The sequence below is a fragment of the Emydura macquarii genome, unplaced genomic scaffold (genome assembly GCF_026122565.2).
Source record: "Emydura macquarii macquarii isolate MOO-44397 ecotype Brisbane River unplaced genomic scaffold, CSIRO-AGI_Emac_v2 contig_1551, whole genome shotgun sequence".
NCBI classification, from domain to species: Eukaryota; Metazoa; Chordata; order Testudines; family Chelidae; genus Emydura; species Emydura macquarii.
This window is the reverse complement of record NW_027131688.1, coordinates 14,572,896-14,592,591: the sequence shown is the minus strand read 5'-3', so window position 1 is coordinate 14,592,591 and position 19,696 is coordinate 14,572,896. Positions and strand designations below refer to the sequence as shown.

General features: G+C 42.4%; 1 protein-coding gene across 1 annotated transcript in view; it reads left to right on the top strand.

Annotated features, from left to right (window-relative positions):
• KCNH5 (potassium voltage-gated channel subfamily H member 5) overlaps positions 1-19,696 on the top strand; it is a 234,939-nt gene that overhangs the window by 134,228 nt on the left and 81,015 nt on the right. The window contains exon 8 of the mRNA XM_067554914.1: positions 14,937-15,136. Coding sequence (XP_067411015.1) covers positions 14,937-15,136 — 200 coding nt within the window. The remainder of the gene's footprint in view (positions 1-14,936; positions 15,137-19,696) is intronic.

The following is a 19,696-nucleotide window of genomic DNA, read 5'->3' as shown; positions in this document are numbered from 1 at the left end:
GTCATATGTCTTTACTTTAGTGCCAATACAACTTTTTTCTGTAGAGTGAACAAAACTAAGATGGCATAAGCTGCAGGTTCTATTCTATTTTATACATCAACAGAACTATTGGCTAAGTTCCAGCGATGCCTATGGAACACCACTGAAAGCAGTGGCGTTGCACAGGTGTCACTCCAGGCCTAATTTGGCTTGCAGAACCTGTCCATCCCTATTCAGCAGTGCTTTTAAGCATTAACTTTAATGGGACTTACGGATGTGGTTTAAGTTAATCATGTGCTTAAGTGCTTTGCTGTAGAGAAGCCTTGATGGCGCTAAGTGAGATAGAAAGAATTAGCTCCACGCTCAGAGTACAGGTTGAGTTTGCAGGGCTGGCAGATAGAGAAAAATCTATTTTTAACTTGTAAATGGAGACCAGTGAGAAACGACAAACCCAGAACTCCATGAAGCCATGTTTGTCGATGCTTTACAAAGCTGAACTATTCTTTAATGCAGTTTGATATGAATTCCATCACCAACCTGGGAGCATTTTAATATTAACTTTATTAAGCACATTAATCTTATTTCCTTCTAAAAAGCACCCAGATAATTAAGTGCAAAAACTATGCTTGTGCAGAGCTCAAGCTGCAGAATTAAAATAGAAAAGTCAGGAACTGCAAAATAAAAGCAATATTATTTTGACTGCATAGCACATCAGGGATATTTTACAAATGAAGCAGTGTTACATATGTTTTTTCTTATGTCCGAGGGCATACATATCCTCTGTTGTATGAAGATTACTGTAGTCAATTGCCTGTCACAAAATCTGTTCTTATCTTATTAACTGTATTTTGATATAAAATTGAACAATTAATTTAAGAATAGGCAAGTTCTTCTTCGAGTGATTGCTCATGTCCATTCTGCTATCGGTGAGTGCATGCCACCGTGCACGGTTCCCGGAACTTTTTTCCCCTTAGCAGACCCCGTAGTGCTGGCTCTGGTGCCCCCTGCAGTCCTGCGTGCATGCCACGGTATATGAGGCACTGCCGGCCCTGCACCTCCTCAGTTCCTTGTTTCCGCCCGTGAGGGTTGCTGGAACTAGCCTTGCTCTCTGCAAGTACTTTTCCCCTTCTTTGACCTCTTTGTTATTCGAAATAGTTTAGTTAGTTTTAAGTAGTTGTTAAGTGTAGTTACATAAGAAGTCCCTGAGGGACTTAGAGCGGCTGGGCCATGCCCTGGTTGCCTGGATTTAAGCCGCCCCCACGATCGGTGCCTTAAATGTTTGGGGGAAGAGCACTGGAAAGATAAACGTAAGATCTGCAGGGCTTTTAAACCAAGGACTGAGAGATCCAGTTAAAAGCCCTGCCCATGGAGGCAGCGCTCCACCCGGCGTCCGAGCTGTCCTCCTCCACCTTGGCACCGAGCGTCACCTCAGTGCAGGGTACACTGCCGGCACCGGGCTCGACTCTGCACTGAGCAACATCCCTGGTGATGAAGAAGAAGAGACAGCACATGGAGTGCAGACACTCCACTGCCCCGTTGGTACAGGCAGGGTCGAGTGCGGAGATGCACCGGCCATGGCCCGTTGAGTCTTCTCCCAGGCTTCCAGGTGGCAGTCACGGCCCCAGGCGCAGCAGCAACCAAGGCCTCCGCCTTGGCCCTTTCAACCCTACAGTAATAGGGACAGAAATAGGGGGTTTAGAAGACGGAATCAGCCCCCCAGCTTGTCCTCAGCCCCCCTGGGGGTCGGGCAATCGTAGGAGGCAGTTTTGATGGTGCACCCTAGGGTGGCGCCCCTACTGCTCTCCTGGATCCGCCCTGCCCCTTCCTAAACAGGTTAAGACCCTTCTATCCCGAATGGGCAAAGATCACTTCGGACGTTGGGTCCTCGGGATAGTCTCTGGGGGCTACGCCATACAATTTACCTCTACTCCCCCAACAACCCTCCCTCTGTCTCTCTTCAGGGACCCCAATCACGAGTAACTCCTCTTGCAGGAGGTGGATACCCTCCTCAACATAGAAGCGGTACTTATGGTTCCACAAGGCAGAAGGGGGAGAGGGTTCTATTCAAGGTACTTCCTCATCCCCAAGGCGAAGGGACCCATATTAGACCTGCGTCATCTAAACAAATATGTCAAAAAACTCAGGTTCTGCATGGTCTCCCTAGCCTCCATAATCCCGTCCCTGGATCCAGGAGACTGGTATGCCACCCTCGACCTCAAGGACGCATACTTTCACGTATCCATCCTCCCCAGCCACAGGCGCTTCCTCCACTTCATGGTGGCTAGCACCCACTACCAGTTTACAGCCCTGCCCTTTGGCCTATCTTCGGCTCCAAGGGTGTTCACCAAATGCGTGGCAGTAGTGGCGGTCCACCTGACGCGAAAGGGTGTGCAAATCTTCCCTTACCTGGACGATTGGCTGATCAGGGGCAGGTCCAGGTCCCAACTGCAGGAGAGTGTGACCCTCACTTGCTCCACTTGCAGCAGGCTGGGACTGCTCATAAATGAACAGAAGTCCACACTAACCCCAGTGCAGCATGTAGAATTCATTGGGGCCATCCTGGACGCTTCCCAGGCCAGAGCCTTCCTGCCTCAGCCACATTTCGAGGCGATGGTCTCTATCATCTCCCAGCTGCACCGATGCCCCATGTCAACAGCCAGGCACTGCCTACAGCTGTTAGGCCACATGGCGGCCTGCACATATGTAGTGAGACTAGCTCACCTGAGGCTCAGGCCGCTTCAGGCATGATTGGCTTCGGTATATGTGCCGAGCAGACACCCACTGAATTGGGTGGTCACAGTTCCTCCGCCTGTCCTAGCCTCCCTAGACCAGTGGAGGTCTCCCAGGGCAGTGTTGAAGGGCGTTCTGTTCAGGGAACTGGTCCTGTCAGAGACCCTAATCTCCGATGCCTCGGATGTGGGATGGGGAGCCCACATCAGCACCAACCTGAGCACTCAGGGGCTCTGGTTGGGGGAGGACAAGCGCCTGCACATCAACGTGAAGGAGCTGAGGGCCATTCGCCTAGTGTGCAAGGTGTTCCTCTGATTCCTGACAGGCAGAGTGGTGCAGGTGCTGACAGACAACACTGCAGCTATGTTTTATATAAACAGGCAGGGAGGGGCGTGCTCCTTGGCTGTCTGCGAGGAAGATACCCGTTTATGTGACCTTTTCATGAGGCACGACTTCCACTTGACTGCCTCTCACCTCCCGGGAGTGAGGAACGACGAGGCGGATCGCCTCAGCAGGTCATTTCTACCCCGCCATGACTGGTTGCTGCATCCGGAGGTAGTGACTATGATCTTCCAAAAGTGTGGTGTTCCCTGACTGGATGTATTCGCATTGGCCTGGAATGCGAAGTGCCCGAGGTTCTGCTCGCTCCGGGGTTGCGAGACTGGGTCGATTTCCAACGCGTTCCCCATCGACTGAATGGGGTCCCTCATGTACGCGTTCCCGCCCATTCTGCTCCTGCCCAAGGTCCTGCTGAAAATAAAGAGGGACAGGGCGGACGTCATACTCATCGCTCCGGCCTGGCCAAGACAGCACTGATTCAGCATGCTGCTGGACCTTTCGATCGCCCCGCCCATGGAGCTCCCGAAGCGGCACGACCTTCTCTCCCAGGACCATGGTTGCCTGTTGTACCCGAACCTGGACTTCCTGCACCTCACGGCCTGGAGGCTCTGTGGCTGACAGAGGGAGAGAGACCCTGCTCGGTGCAGGTCCAGCAAGTCCTGCTTGGCAGCAGGAAGTCTTTCACACAGGTCGTGTATCGGGCTAAGTGGAGGCGGTTTACCTGTTGGGCGGAGTCCCGGGGCATTCTGCCCAGCGTCTCGCCTCTGCAGGCGATCCTGGAGTACCTGCTCCAGCTAAAGGTCAGGGTCTGGCGCTGGCCACATTGAAGTTTCACTTGGCAGCCATTTTGGCCTTCCATCAGCTGCTAGAGGGGAGATCCCTGTTCTCCCATCCCATGTCAGTCAGGTTCCCCTAGGGGGTGGAGAGGCTGTATCCACAGGTCCATGACCCGGTGTCTCCCTGGGATCTCAATCTGGTCCCCTCGAGACTCACGGGGCCCCCCTTTGAACCCATGGCTTCATGCCCTCTGCTCATGCTTTCATGGAAAGTAGCCTTCCTGGTGGCCATTACCTCAGCTAGGAGGGTCTCCGAAATTAGGACCTTGACCTCGGAGCCCCCTTATACAGTATTCTATAAGGATAAGGTGCAGGTGAGGACGCACCCAGCCTTCCTGCCCAAGGTGGTTTCTCAATTTCATTGTAACCAAGATATTTTTCTCCCCGTTTTTTTCCCCAAACCTCATGGTTCGGAGGATGAGAGGAGATGGCATTCGCTGGACGTGAGATGAGCCCTGACCTTCTATATCGAGCGTACAAAGCCATTCTGGAAATCGACGCAGCTCTTCATTGCAGTGGCTGACCGGATGAAAGGCTCACCTGTCTCCACCCAGCACATCTCCTTGTGGATTACATCATGCATCAAGTTCTGCTACGAGCAGGTGAGGGTGCGGCTTCCGGGAACCATCACAGCACACTCAACCAGAGCTCAAGCCTCATCTACAGCCTTCCTGGAGAGAGTGCCCCTGCAGGACATCTGCAAAGCCGCCACCTGGTCGTCGGTGCATACCTTCACGTCCCACTACGCCATCATCCAGCAGGCGAGAGAGGACGCGGGATTCGGCAGAGCAGTGCTGAGGGCAGTTCACTGGTAATTCCTACCCACCTCCAAGGTATTGCTTGTTAGTCACCTGTAGTGGAATGGACATGAGCAATCAATCGAAGAAGAAAACAGGGTTACTTACCAGTAACTGATGTTCTTCGAAATGTGTTGCTCATGTCCATTCCACAACCCACCTCCCGTTATCACTGCTGGAGTTGGCAGAAAGAAGGGACTTGAGGGGGCATAGGGTTGGCAGCACCTCATATACTGCGGCATGTGTGCGGGACTCCAGGGGGCACCAGAACTGGCCCTCCGGGGTCTGCTAAGGGAAAAAAGTTCCGGGAACCGTGCACGGTGGCGTGCACCCACTTAGAGTGGAATGGACATGAGCAACACATCTCGAAGAACATCAGTTACTGGTAAGTAACCTTGTTTTTAGATGATGCACTAGTAAGAATGGCAAATTGAAAAACTGAAAAGAAAACAGATTAATTCTTTTTAATATAAACAACCTTATTTTTAGCATGGTTAAAAATGAGATTCTTAAAACTGGGAGCTGGAAAAACTGTCCTGTTACATATAAGTTCAATTCTAATAGTGTAAAGGAATGTTTACAAATTTCCCATTGTATTTTAACAAGCATAAAAATTTGATGTCATTTGTCAGTATGAGAGTGATGCTTAGGTATCTTGCCTAAAGCGACTGCCTGCTATCCAGTGTTCATCTGATTGTGACAGGAACTCTTTGTCAGTGCAGAAAATGTGCTAAGTAAAAATAGTTTAAAAAAAAAAAAATCCGTCCAAGCCCCGCAACAAGCCGTTAGCCTGTCTCACACTGATACTAACAGCAGCAACTTTACTCGTGCAGCCCTTTTATGTCAACAATCACTCCTGACCCACTGTCAATTTCCATGCTTCCATACAATAGTGTGGTAGATACTTTCTGTCTTGTGCTTATTACAGACGACATTTCTGTCATAGTGAGCCATATGGTGGAAGAAACATGGTATAGTTTTAATTTACAGATGTCAGCACTGGCCAGTAACAATGCTGAAGACTGAGTATTGTGGAAAAGTAGGTTCTCCAGCCTTTGATGGGGAAAGGAAAGAGACAGATTTACGGGATGAGTAGTGGTGATTGTTTGACAGGTGCAATTTAGGTTTTTGCAATAAAAAAGGGGGAGGGATGGAGGGGAATTAAAATGAGCCAATATCAAGAATGATCATCAAAATGGAGAAAATGACAAATGAGAGAGGGAGCAAAGTGCTACAGGTGCATTGTTGGCTGGCATTTATGTTGAACATTATTTCTGATTAACTCTGGCTATCCTCCGAATTTCTTCATTCTTTCTCCACTATCTCTGATTTCTTTAGCAAGGCAGTTGTACTGTAATTAGCATTTGCCACTGCATAGAATGTTATGCAGCATGTCAAGTGATAAAGACGAGAGTTTGCTAGAAAAGTCTTCGATTTCTGGACAGGCATGGACTTTTTGCATAGAATATTGCTTGGTTCTTTATTTTACTAATTAATACATTTATTATTGCATTTATAAAGTGTGTTCCATCCACATTGTCTCAGGATGCATGAATATAACATAAACATACTTGCCTTCAACAAAGACCAAAAATAAGAACATCTGCCACCAATACACACTACCTAACCACACTGAGTTGGCCAATGTAGAGAAAAGCTTTACATTGCTCCTTTTAATCCAACAATTTACAGCAATCCAGTCTAGACGTCCCAAATGTGTGAATTCCTGCTGTGAAGTCCAGATCTAAGAGAAAAGGTTGCAAAGGAACCATAAAGCTGAGAGTCATTGGCATACTGTGGCACTGCAGCCCAAATTTCCCTCTTTGACCTCATGCAAACCTCAACTAAAAGGAGATATGGTAGCACTTTGGGGGCAACCTATATGTAATAGCTCCCAGGGCCCCTGAGAAATTGTACCAAACTAGCTTTCATGATCACTCAATGAGGAAGGTGTCATGCGGGCTGGCTTGAGTAGGAGGGTATTTAGTATATTGGGTGACATCAGTTTGGCAGAATCATAATAATCCATGTGGGATATGCCATGTCAAGTACTGTTAGGAAGGTTATAATGTGCTAAGTAAGATGATAATACTTAGGTTCATGTGTGATATTTGAAATGGAAGTTATAGATGTATTTGAGATATCTCTATTTCAAATTGTTCTGCCTGGGCAAAACCCCAGATAGGAAGGCTGCAGAACAATGGCCTGCATAATGGCCCATTAAGGCATTCCCAGGTGCAAGGGGCCTTGAGGGAGAAGCCAGCATCACCACTGAGTCACCAGAACCTGCTTACGTGACTCTGGACTCCATTGCAGGCAGCCTACCTGATGAAGCATCAGGACTGTCCCATGTGACTATGGACCCCAGGCACACCAGAGGAGTCACCAGGATTGGCCCATGTGACTATGGACTCCATTTTGGGTCTTGTGACTGCCCACAGGCCGCATGGCCGGAGGAAGGGGTTTATAAGATCAAGCCAGAGAAACCATCTTGTCTTTGTTCCTGTCCAGTCTGCAGACATACACCTATCTCTGGACCAATTCATCTTGCAACTGAACTGAAGGACTTAGACCCATCCAGGTACTGGATGTGAACCAGAGAGAACTACACAAGCCTGCAAATCCACATTTCTTCCAGAAACCTGAAGTATATGGACTTTTAATCATTTGTATATCTGTGATTTACTTTAACCCTTTAACATTTCTCTCATCATTTCTTTCTTTCTTTGTACAATAAATCTTTAGTTTTAGATACTAAAGGATTGGCTGGCAGCGTGATATTTTAGGTAAGGTCCAAACTTATATTGGTCTGGTGCTGCGGCTGGCCCTTTGGGGTCAGAGGGAACCTTTTTAGTAAAGAGCACCGAGTTCTAGTAACTGGTCTCTTTGCTGGACCTGGTGCTGATTTGGGAGCCTGGAGCTGAAATGCAGTAAAAGGGGGCTGTGGGCATTTGTGGACTGGCTTCTTGATATCCAGTGTGGGGTAATCAGAAGCAGTTCGTGGCTGGTTGGGAAGCCGGGCTTCAGTGTCACCCACCAGCGTGGGGAGAATCTGCTCTCCTTTTGCAGCCTGCCCTGACCTTGGCATTATCAGTTGGCAACCCTGGGCACTGGTCATATCACAGAAGGAACAGAACCACTAGAATGATACAAATCTCCTCACCAGGGCCTGAAGGAGAGTGCATCTGTTCTTATGGCCAATGGTAGCAGGGCTAACAAAAGTCTTGGCAAAGTTAAATTCAGAATCGCTCAGCACACTTGGTACAGGATTTTTAACACCTATTTGACTGTTCTTAGGCTGCAGTCATGCATAACAAATACCATAGCTAGCAATCTGCATTGCTTTGGGTACATGTATAGTGCCGGAGCAGCTTAGCTTGAAACAAAATGACATGGTCTCAAATTTATCTTATTGCTCTTATTAAAAATGGCCCAACTATAACCATTTAAAAATGAACTAATATGCAAAGGCAGCAGAATGTTTCCACATATTTGTGAGGATTTATGCATAAAGGGTGCTGAATGCCTACTTGCACTGTAGACTTGGCAGGCTCCAAACCAGCTGTTCCAATCTATTATGCAGAAAATATGCTTTATAAAAGAAAAAACATATATATAAATATCAACTTACTACAGGCATTCTTAATTATGTAAGAGGCCCAAATCCTATCATGCCTTTCAGACAAAGTGTCCTGTGGACACCATTGGGAGTCTCGCCTATGTAATTGTCACTCTTATTTAGCCTTTATTTTATGGTAGTGTCTGGAGGCCTCGACCAGATCAGAGCCTCAGAGTGCTAGAGGCTGTACAAACATATTGTAACAGACATTATGAGTAAGGCCCTACTTGAATCCCGGGATGATTGTCAAATAATTGCGACTGGGTTGTGGACAAGACATGGAAAATAGTGGAAAAGTAATAATGGACCTTTATTAATTGCAGTAATTTGGAAAAGCCAGAGAAGATCTATTTGTTTAAGAAAAAATTGCTGGAACAATATAAACGCTCAAGTATTATGTTATGCCTGCTAATTTTTTTGATAACCAGACATTCTTCTCAAACTATATTACAGTCATCAATGCACAGTGCTGACAGAGGGAGCCCTGCTATGTGTGGGGCTATCAGAGGGGCTCCTGCGGCCCAAGGCTGACAGTGGGACCCCAGCCTCCAGCGGCCCAGAGCTCACAGCAAAAGCCCCACTATGTATGGGGCTGACAGTGGGACCCCGGTTGTCAGCCACTGGGGTTGACAGCCAGGACGCCTGCTGTCAGCTCTGGGCAGATTGGAAATAAGGTGTAAGTTTTTAACTGTGAGGATAATTAACCATTAGAACAATTTAGCAAAGGTTGTGGTGGAGTCTCCATCACTGGCAATTTTTAAATCAAGATTGCATGTTTTTCTGAAAGATCTACTCTAGGAATTATTTTGGGGTGAGTTCTATGGCCTGTGTTAAACACAGGAGGTCAGACTAGATGGTCACAATGATCCCTTCTGGCCTTGGACTCGCGAATTAAAGAGCAGAATGTAGGGGGGAAATGGTTCTTAATCCAGGTGCCGTTTCCTAAAGGTAAATCATCTTATTTATATATATATATTGAGAAAAGCAGTCAATGTAATAATCAACCTGAAATGCTGTAGGCTAATTTAGATCACTGTGAGCCATTTTTAATAAGAAAATTGCTTGTGGTGAAACAGATGCAGGAGATTTACATAGCACCTTATTACAAAATCCTTCAGAAATTATATATATACATATAATACATTACATATTATATATAATGCATTTTATATATATATATATATATATATATATAAAATGTATAGCTGTCTTTGAGAACTGGAGAGTAAAAATAGAAATCTAAAATAATGGTTGAACCACCTACATAGCCTTAAGGGTTGTGAGGAAAATATTCCTGCATCATTATTTTAAATTGCTCTATATAAAATGTAGTGAGGACTCTCCTAGGTTTACACGTAGAAGACAATTAGGAGAAGTGAATGTTAGATGTCAGCAGGAGCAGATGAGGGGAAAAAAATCCAGATAAATAGAATAATTAATGAGAAGATGAACAAATGCTGCCTGACTTAACTAGCAAGTGAAATCAAGGAATTGAGGAGGATAATTTCTCCTACAGTCTGGATAGCCTGACCTCTTCTTTTCCCTGAGCCTTTCATAAAAGAAGAGACTAAATTACAACTAATCAGATACACGTGTACTTGTCCATGTCTCTCTACAAATTGTTTAAATCCTCTTATCCGGGAGAGATACACTTTATTTTACATCCCTCTGAATCTCTGCTAATGTTTTTTCTCACAAGCAAAAAAATTAAAATGAAACAAACTGAAATGGAGTTGAGAACAGTTGCTATTGTCGCATTTTTTAAAAGGGCAAAGAGTGATACTCAGATGTAATACTGTGGGAATTCATTAGCAAGGTGTGTTTGTGTTTGGTAATTACTGGGGGGCATCCAAATCAAATCAATTACCTTTCAACGTTTAAGAAACAGATGAAAACAGTGCCTGCAATATTAGGTATTCATCCTCTTGCATGCCTGTGATCACTGCTGTAATTTTTTTTTCTTTCTATTGATTCTTCATTAGTGATATCAAATTGCATCTGCCTTTATGCAAATATACAAGTAGCAAAAGTTTAAAGATCAGAGCTGTTGGCCCAGCAGTCAGGTCAGTTCAGGATAGCTCATGAACAGCTAAAGGATTAGTGCTGGTTGGCAGAAGCCTCTGACGGTGTAAACTGGTGTATTCATGCCATCTCGGGATCTGGTCTCTTGTGTCTGTCTAGGGACTTATTTCAGCTCCATCTCTGCAGCATTTGAAGTTGATGGAGTTACACCAGCCTAAAAGTGGTGTACGGGAGAGGAAAATCAGGCAACTTGTATTCCTAAGACTGGCTAGCACCAGTTCAGACTTCTTTTCACAACACTCCACCAGCCAGAGTTTCCTCAGTCAGGCACTGAGTGACAGCACATTCAACCAATGAAACCCAAGTTAACAAGTAAAGCGCAATGCATTGTTAGAACAAACTAATTTTGCTGAACATTTATGAGGGCAGAACACTGTAGCCTGGCAGATACTTAATGGTGGCTTTTTCCACCTTAATCCCTTTACATGTGTCATATGCATGGTGGGGATAGGGACTAAGTGCAGGACATAGGTAGAGTATCAGTGCTAAATTAAGAAAAATAATCTCCCTCTTGAAACACAATATCTAACAAAGGCCAACAGCTGAAATAAGAAATGACCAAATGCAAGGAATATCTCTGAGGCATACCTCTAACCCTGCCAAGACTCAAATATAATCCACAAAGGCCTTTACAACGTTTGCCAAGGGCCCAAAACGTGACACCCACTGCAAGAAGAACAGTAGAATACTGAAATGAACTAGAATATATATTTCCTTCATATGCACAATGGAAGTGGACTGAAGACCTGATCCAACTTCAATTTGAGTCAAAGAAAAGACTGATTTCAGAACAGAGGGGGAGACCACAGGTTTTGCATATAAAGATTACATAGTGTATAGATTAGCATGAAACATTTTCTTTAATTTCAGTTTTCAAGAAATAATCTGATGATTCAATTTATCAATAATTATGTTCAAAGAGGCATTTTCATTCTAAGCTCCTCTTTTCAAGCACTGATAACTTTTGGGTAAAACTCTCATTTAGATGGATATTTTTCATGAATGTTCTCAGTCTAAAGGTGACTTTTTGGTGGGAGGAAATAAGTAGGACTGTGATAGGGGGCTTGGAGGGCTGACAGTCTAGTGGTTAGCACACCCAGCTTTCAGCCCCTTCCACCTCTGTCAGGGCAAGAGTTCCTTACCTTAATCTGGACCTTTGGCTTTCCACCTGGATCGGACTCTCAGTCTTTAAGAGGACATGGAAGGGGTACTCAGGGCCCCCATGTCCACTGGGTCCCACCCCAGGGCCCTGTGGGAAGCAACACTGGCAAGGTCCTGTCTGCCAGAAGTCCAAGTTCATTTCCCTGGGCCACTTCCTACCAATAGGTCCTTTCAGTTTGGGGCATGGCCCCTATAGTCCAACTAGTCAGTTGCTCAACAGAAAAAGAGTCCAAAGGAGTGGGGCCCTCAAAGCGGGAGTGGTCAGGGAAGGCACTCTCTGTTGGAGCTTACCCACTCTGCGGTGCCCTCTCCGCTCAACTTTCTCTCTGGCTTCCAGGCAAAAGGTTCCTCTCTCAACCTCAAAAGGTTTGATTGAGCATCCTGTCCTCCACCCTTTACTTGGGCTTCTAACTCCCTGTTAACTTGCTCCTCCTGTCAGACCATGCTTGGCTGGCTCACAGGCATGGGACAACCTGGTCCCAATATTGCCTTTTAACCCCCTGGGGCTCTGGGTGGGGTTCTTCTACTCTATCACAGGCACTCATCACAGTCAGACTGTGTTTCCACCATGACACTCTGAGTCACTTCCAGTGTGATTGGTGTGGGACAAGGATCAGGAGTTGAACCTATTCTTTTGATAGGACAGGGCACTTCTAAACTTTCAGCCAGCCTCTGACTCTTCTGTCCTATTTTGCACATGGTTACATATGTGTCACAATCAGTTTCAATACAAAAATGGACATAAGACAAGGCAGGCGAAGACTGGAAATATATTTATGTTGTAGATTTACACATCAAATTAACTGAAATCTTTCAACAAATGTACATGAGTGGAGTGGGAGGAGTAGCATTTACAAGATATGACACTTCATCCAATTTAACATGCTACAAAAATTGGGAAGAATGGAAGCTAAAAATGTACCGCTGACATTCATCCATGTAGAGAGTATGTGTGTGTGACCCAGGTACTTTTATACTGTGTATATGTATTTCTATACATATATGTTTATATATGTAATGTATTATATAAAGGTTTTAGTAGTTAGCAGTTGCAATATATATAATCAGTAAAGCAATGAAGAACAAACCGCATACCTATTACTTGATTTCTGGACAGCTCATATAGTTAGAACATGAATTTCCCCAGCTTTCCAAAACTGAAACTTCATATTCATAAGTGCTATTCCCTCTGTGACCTTACATGATCGTAGAGCACATATGTTTATACAGCCAATCAGAATGCAATTCCCCCAGACTTTGATGAGACAGAGAACACCACATCTCTGCTTAATTCTGGTGTTTAATTTTTACATTTAAATATTTAAAAACATGTTGAGAAATGTCAGTGCAGTATTTCTACTATTCAAGTATTTTTAAACAAACACCATGCCTTTTAAAAAATTGCTGCCCCTGGAAGAGCTGTGATGAACTGGACTAAATGTCTATAAATGAAGTCAATTTTCTTGAGTGATGTGAAAAATCTGTTGTATACCAAAGGAAACTATTATGCACTGGAAGATGGAAAGTAGTTATCCTTTCACGATGACTTATTTTTTCTTATTTGTATGCTGCATGTTTTTGTTTTTTTAAAAAAAGAATACATAAACATAGCTGCATTCTGCAGTACAGTACCTCCAAGCAAAGATTATTAAAAATGACACACACATTTCTGTATATTAGTTGATGCCAAGGACAGAATGAAAATGCAATGCACTGGTGTTTGGAGAAATCAGAATAATTTTCTTTCTGTAAAGTCTACAGTGCTCAAGAGAAGAGTGCTATTTATTTGTTTATTTTTGGCATTTTCTCAAGAGTATTTAGGTCCCGGGTCAATAAGGAACCTAAGTACTTTTAAGAGTATGCCTAAATCCAACCCTATTCAACTAAGCACATAATTTAGTTCCATTAAAGCATATGCTCAATATTGAGCATATGCTTTGCTGAACTGGAGGTCTTAATTATTGTCATTACTGATTTTCCCTTCAAAATTGGAGACAGTCGTGTTTCATTGAATTGCGCTAGCAGTACATTGTTGAGGCTGAAAAACGTAGTTGAAAAGTGGCCTTGGGTTGCTCTGGGCTGGCAGAAATGTCTGAGATATATAGAGATGGATCCAAGCCACAGCATTGAGATAGGGATTCAGATTTTGAACACTTGCAGAGTCAGAAATGTTTGGGTATATGTTTTTGGTTTGGCCCATCAAAGTGATAGGGCGCAGCTTTGAAATTTGGGTCTAGGTTCAAATTTGAAGCTCCTGCTTTCTCAAAGAATTGGAATATTTGGACCCAGGATTTGGTTCAGGCCCATCTCTAATGGAAAGCCCTTACACTAGGCCTAAGTTACTTGACTTCCTTATCCTGGGATATGGTGCAGCTGCTTTGCACAGCATTGCTGGTATATTCTGGCCCTAAAACTAGCATAGCTGGATGTTGGGCGGGGGATATTCCTGTGGTATATATCCAGTGTGGGGGCTCCTACACCACAGATACCCTGCTGCTGGTAGAGAGACGTGGCTAGTGGCAAGGATATGTCACTAAGGCTTCCCTACACCCTTCTGTTCTCCATTTGCTGTTTTTCAGGCCTCTGACAGCTGACATAACATAGAGCTCATGCTACACTACAGCTGGTGCACAGCTGGCCCAGGATGTAGGCTACAACACCCTCATGACCTGCACTGTGTAGTCCTTGGCCACAGCTAAGGATCTGGGCCACTGTCTGTCCAGATATACCCTTGCCAGGCTTCAGAGGTTGGCTGTTGTTCCCGTTCTCTGTTCCATAGTCTCATCTGGATCAAGATAAGGACAGCTTATTCTCAGTTTATGGTCCCTGCCATTGAACTGCCTCTCAGAGTATGTCAGGGTTGTTCTAGCCAAGTCAGTCCCAGGATATTCGAGGGACAAGGTAGATGAGGTAGTATCTTTTGTTGGACCAACTTCTGTCTCTGTCAAGCTTGTCTCTCTCACCAACAGTTACCTCGCTCACCTTATCTCTCAGAGCATATCCACAGAATCCCTTTGACAAGGTTTAGTGTAAAGCCTTTTCTATTTGGGCCAGTTCATTTTTGACTGTTTTTTTCTCAGTTGTTTACCAGTTCTTCCTTTTAGAGGCATTTCCTCCTTGTTTTTTGTTGCTGGGAGGTATATGAGAAAATTAAATATGATGGATAAAGAAGAAACATCTGAAAAATAACATTTTTGGTTCACATGAAGAAATCCTCTGAATATATATATGTAAATATATGTGTGTGTATATAACTAAAACTTTTCAGTACACACAATTGCATATGCAACCATTTACAGTTGCTTTTCTTTTTCTTTTAAGAGACTTATTGAAATGATTAATCCTCTTTTTGTGGAGTGTAGAAATTTATCTTTGCCATTTGCTCTCTTTCAGCTCTTCTTTATGCAACTATTTTTGGAAACGTCACCACCATTTTCCAGCAAATGTATGCCAACACCAACCGATACCATGAGATGCTGAACAACGTGAGGGATTTCCTAAAATTATATCAAGTCCCAAAAGGCCTTAGTGAACGAGTCATGGATTATATTGTCTCAACATGGTCCATGTCTAAAGGAATCGACACAGAGAAGGTATGGGTGCATGAGGTAAAAATCCAGATATTGTACATTTCAGTCCATTTTATCCTTCCCAGTACAGTAAACAGTACTGAGTACTGTCAACATGCTGGCAGAAAAGATCTGAACCACATGAGACTCCATCAATATTTCCTAGTTGTGTTCAGAGAGAGAGCTGGTTTAAAATTAGAAAAAAACACTTGGGAAATTTTGGCAATTTTGAAAGTGCATTCTGTTCCACTGCTTTTCATTATGCTCTGACTTTCCATTCTCCAGATTTTCCTGGGAATTATTTTAACTATTTTGTGTTTGAGATTTGAAATTAACAAAAAAAGGGTTTTGAAAAATTTTTTGGGGAAAAAAAGAAAAATCTCAAAAAGCATATGCTTCATTTTTTAAAACCCCCCCACCATTTTCTAATCAAAATTGGGAATACAGAAACAACTACTAAAAAACACTGAAACCATACAAACATTTCGCAGACCAGCTAGCAGGCTAAATATTTTAGTTCCAAACTTTTTGTAAAATGTACACACACACACACACACACTGTTTTTATGAAGCATCCCACTTTAAAAAATGCCATATTTCTACAATTTATTCTGTTAGAAATATAGCCAACAGCTCTATCCATATATATTACACATGCTAACAGAAAGCTATTCTTTATCCACTTTTGTAGTTTTAGTGCTTGCTGATATAAAATACAATAATAATATAGTAGCAGTAATGGTAAGTGAACAAAAATCAGCATATAATTGTCTGGTTAAAAGGTGAGTAGCAGAGCACTGGCTGGCTCAGGAGATTGATAACTGGATGTAGATCCTTTCTGCGCTGAAATCATTGGGAGTTTGGATTTTGAATCAGGCCTTAGTCACCATTTGGAATCTGGCCCAAGTCAATAATGCCTGAAAGCTGTTACCATCTGAGGATTTGTTAGCATTTATTAAATGAGTTTGGTTGCCTTGGACCAGTTTCCAGTGGTCAAGCCCATCATCCTCATAACCACCATCACAGTTAGCGCAAATTTAATGGACATAGAGATTGACTCCTCTGAGGTGGCCTCTCCAGGCCAGGGCTGAAAGCCGTTTGGTGGGGATATTTGGGAAAACTTGTATTTCTGCTAGTCATCCTATACCTGGTCCATGGATTAAAAAGGAGACTAGGGGCTAGATCCTCAGTTGGTGTTAGTTGACCTAGCTCCACTGACTTCAGAGGAGCTATGCTGACTTACCTCTACAGGGAACTGGACATTAAGTGTCTAGTGCTCATGAAAATTTCTGTACTGAGAACCCTAAAGCCACACTTGACAGAGGAAAAGAGTTGCGATAGAATACTTACAGGGCTGTAGTGTTCTTGTTTCAGTTAAGCATATTGCACTGAATAGTATGTGTAATCTGAGTTCCGCGATAACATATCTCACTGTAACGTGACAAAATGAGAACAAGGAAAGTTTTAGTCTTATTATAAACACGTATAGCAATAGTTATCAAACTAATTAACCTAAATTTTACAGTTAGCCATTAACTTCCAAAACTATGCAACTTTTGTGTATTATGTAGCTAAGTTAATGGATAAGGCTTTTGGTTTCTCATACTTCAGTATGCCCGATTCTTTAATATGTAAATTTCAGCTCCATTTATACAGTGACATTCTAGCTTCCAAAAGTGTTCATACAGCTTATTAATAATGAACTCTGTTGTAATAACTGCTATAAATTGACTCGCTTCTACTGTGAAAAGCCAAATATGTGCAAAAATTCAACTTTCATTCTCATTTATCTTCTCTTAGTTAGGCAAGAATGTGGTATTATTTCTACTGCAGTTTCATTAGACTTTAATTGTGCTTTGCAGTTAATTAGAAGAACCTTTGGTTTAATTACAGAACTTTCCTGCCATTATTTCCACATATCCAGTTTTATAAATTTGTAAAAATGCAGTTGTAGTCCATAAACATACTGATCGCTGGTTTTTAGTAAGCAGCGTTCATTTGCCTGCATGGTAGTAGTGGTTGTTTAACTAGATAATTAATATGGCAGTAAAATCTATAATTTAGGCTTTTAACAGTATTCCCACAGTGGAGGCTTGCTAAATTTAGGCCCTGGTCTGAACTCCATTGAAGACAATGGAGAGACTTCTGTTGACTTCAGTAGGTTTTAGATCAGGCCATTAAGGGTAGTACAATTTTTCACGTAAAATGCGTTATTGACAGCCAGAGAGAGAGTAGCTATACAAATTGTTACAACTTTTAAAATATTCCATTACACAGTATCCAACAAAGGCTGTAAACCTGCAGTGGATACAGTGTAAGTAAACTGCTGTGGCTGCTGTGAGCTGCATGAAAGCAAATGCAAGTCTTCATGGATGCAGCAATTTGCATGCTATCAACTGCAGGATCAGAGCCAAAATTAAGATGTCTTAGGGGAAAGCTGTGTGTAGCTCAACTGACAGTCACATGACCCATCTGAACTTTCAATTCTGAAATGAATTATGAAGCCTCTCAATTAGAACAAATGAGAAAATGTTTATTTCCTAGCTGGCAAACCTGAAAAATACAGCAGCCACAGAGACTAGTTATTTTAGATCAGACATTGTGTTTGGGCTGTTTTTAGCATTTTTCAAACTGCTGCAGGTAGGAAAATTTTAAAAAATCATTTGGGAAAAATCATAAGATCTCTGTATTAAAATTTACTAAAGGAACAGGTTGCATTGCCCCACATCATAAATGAAATATTGCACCAAGGGGTTCAGGAGCTGACATCCTCTTAAATAATGTGTCTCCAATTCTCTATGGCCTGGTAACTTTTCTATCCTGAAAACTTTTCCATCTTTTGATCATAAACTTGGTTTAATCCTGCAGTAGAAATATAGAAGAAAAAGAAAAGAACTGTTACATTCATTGCTCCACCTGTGTGCCACAGTAGAATTGTTCCCAGTAGTACATTTCCTAGTTTTTATATCCAGTCTAGTTTTAAAAATCCCTGGCGATGGGGTTTCAACCAACCCTGGGAGACTATGCACAGCCCAATATATCTCACTGTAGGAGTTCTTCAATGAAATGCAACATACATTTTCCCTTTTTTCATCAAGTTCTCATTCTCCTGTCCAGGTGATCAGTAATCTATCCCTAGAGTAATTTCTTCTATGTTTTTCATTCCTCACTTCCTTCAAAACCAGAAGTTTGTCTCCAACACATAATTTTTGTATCAGACTGTCATTGTACATAGTAGTATCTCCCATATTCCTTACTTTTGTGTAGACATTTTAGTATGTATCTATATGTCCATATTTCTTATTGTTCAGCAAAGATTTCCGTTGTGTGCAAATAATTAGCAAAAAACCTCTAAACTTTCACAATTGTTAGTACTGATGGATGGTTTTCTTCCAAATACATATCATAACTAGATCTGAGTGAATAACAGATTTTTTGGTTGGCTGGAAATTCCAAAATATTGTTTTAAAAAAAAATTCAGCTTGACCACAATTTTAAAAAACTTTTGGCCAATTGAAAAGTAAAAAAAAAAAAAAAAATGGTTTTGGTCAAACTATATGTTTCATTCTCCCCAAGATGAATTGTTTTATTTAGATTTCAAACATTTTTAATGTTTTTAATACTTTAAATAAAATAGAAATTAATTTTCAATGGAAAAGTTGTTTTGAATTGAAAAATTGAAATGTTTTGTTTCAGATCATGTCAAAATGAAACATTTCAATTTCTTTTGTATTTTGTTTGTTTATTTTCAACCAAAACAATTTGGCAAATTTGACATGAATTTATTAAACATTTCAATGTTTCCAAATCTGCATTTTTCTCCTCCCCAAAAAGATTCAGCCAGACCCTTTCACCCAGTTCTACTCATTACATCCTCATTAGTGCCAAATAAATATACTTCATTGCTCTCTGGGTACGTTATGATACCATTTGCCCCCCTGTACTATGAAACATTTCAGTCAGGCAAGCATGCAGTTACTCAGTATATTGGAATGATTTGTTCTTTAAATCAAAGATTTATCAAAGGATAAAACATCTCACATGCTGACACAAAATTGCTCTTTGCATTTAATACTACAGCAAGTTTTTCTGATGATGAGCACCTGTATTATATTGGTAACTGCAGGCCAATATATTATGATAAAGTCTAGGAGTTTTTGTGAAAGTTAAGGTTTTTAAAAGAAGAGACTAAAATATAAACAAATGCCTTTCCTGGAAACACTATACCTTTAACAAATGTGCTTTAATTAATTGTTACAAATAACATTCAAATAGTGAAGTTAAATATTTATTCTTAGTCATATATAAGATACTAGCATATAATGCTATTAAAGTTCTCACTCAGACCAACAACAAACAAGAAATCCAGAGAGCCTAGTGTTTGGTTCTTGTGCAGATACACAAAGGGGAGCCAACTGAAGGTTGACTCGATGTTACTTGTCTCCTCAAAGGGGTCAATGAAGAAAAGGGCCTTGGATGCACTTTCTGTGCTGGTCTGCAGAGCAGGCTGTGTGTGTGCTCCAGGAGAACCAGCTGCCTAAAATAAAACTTCCCTCAGATGGTGTTATCCAATGCCTACTGACT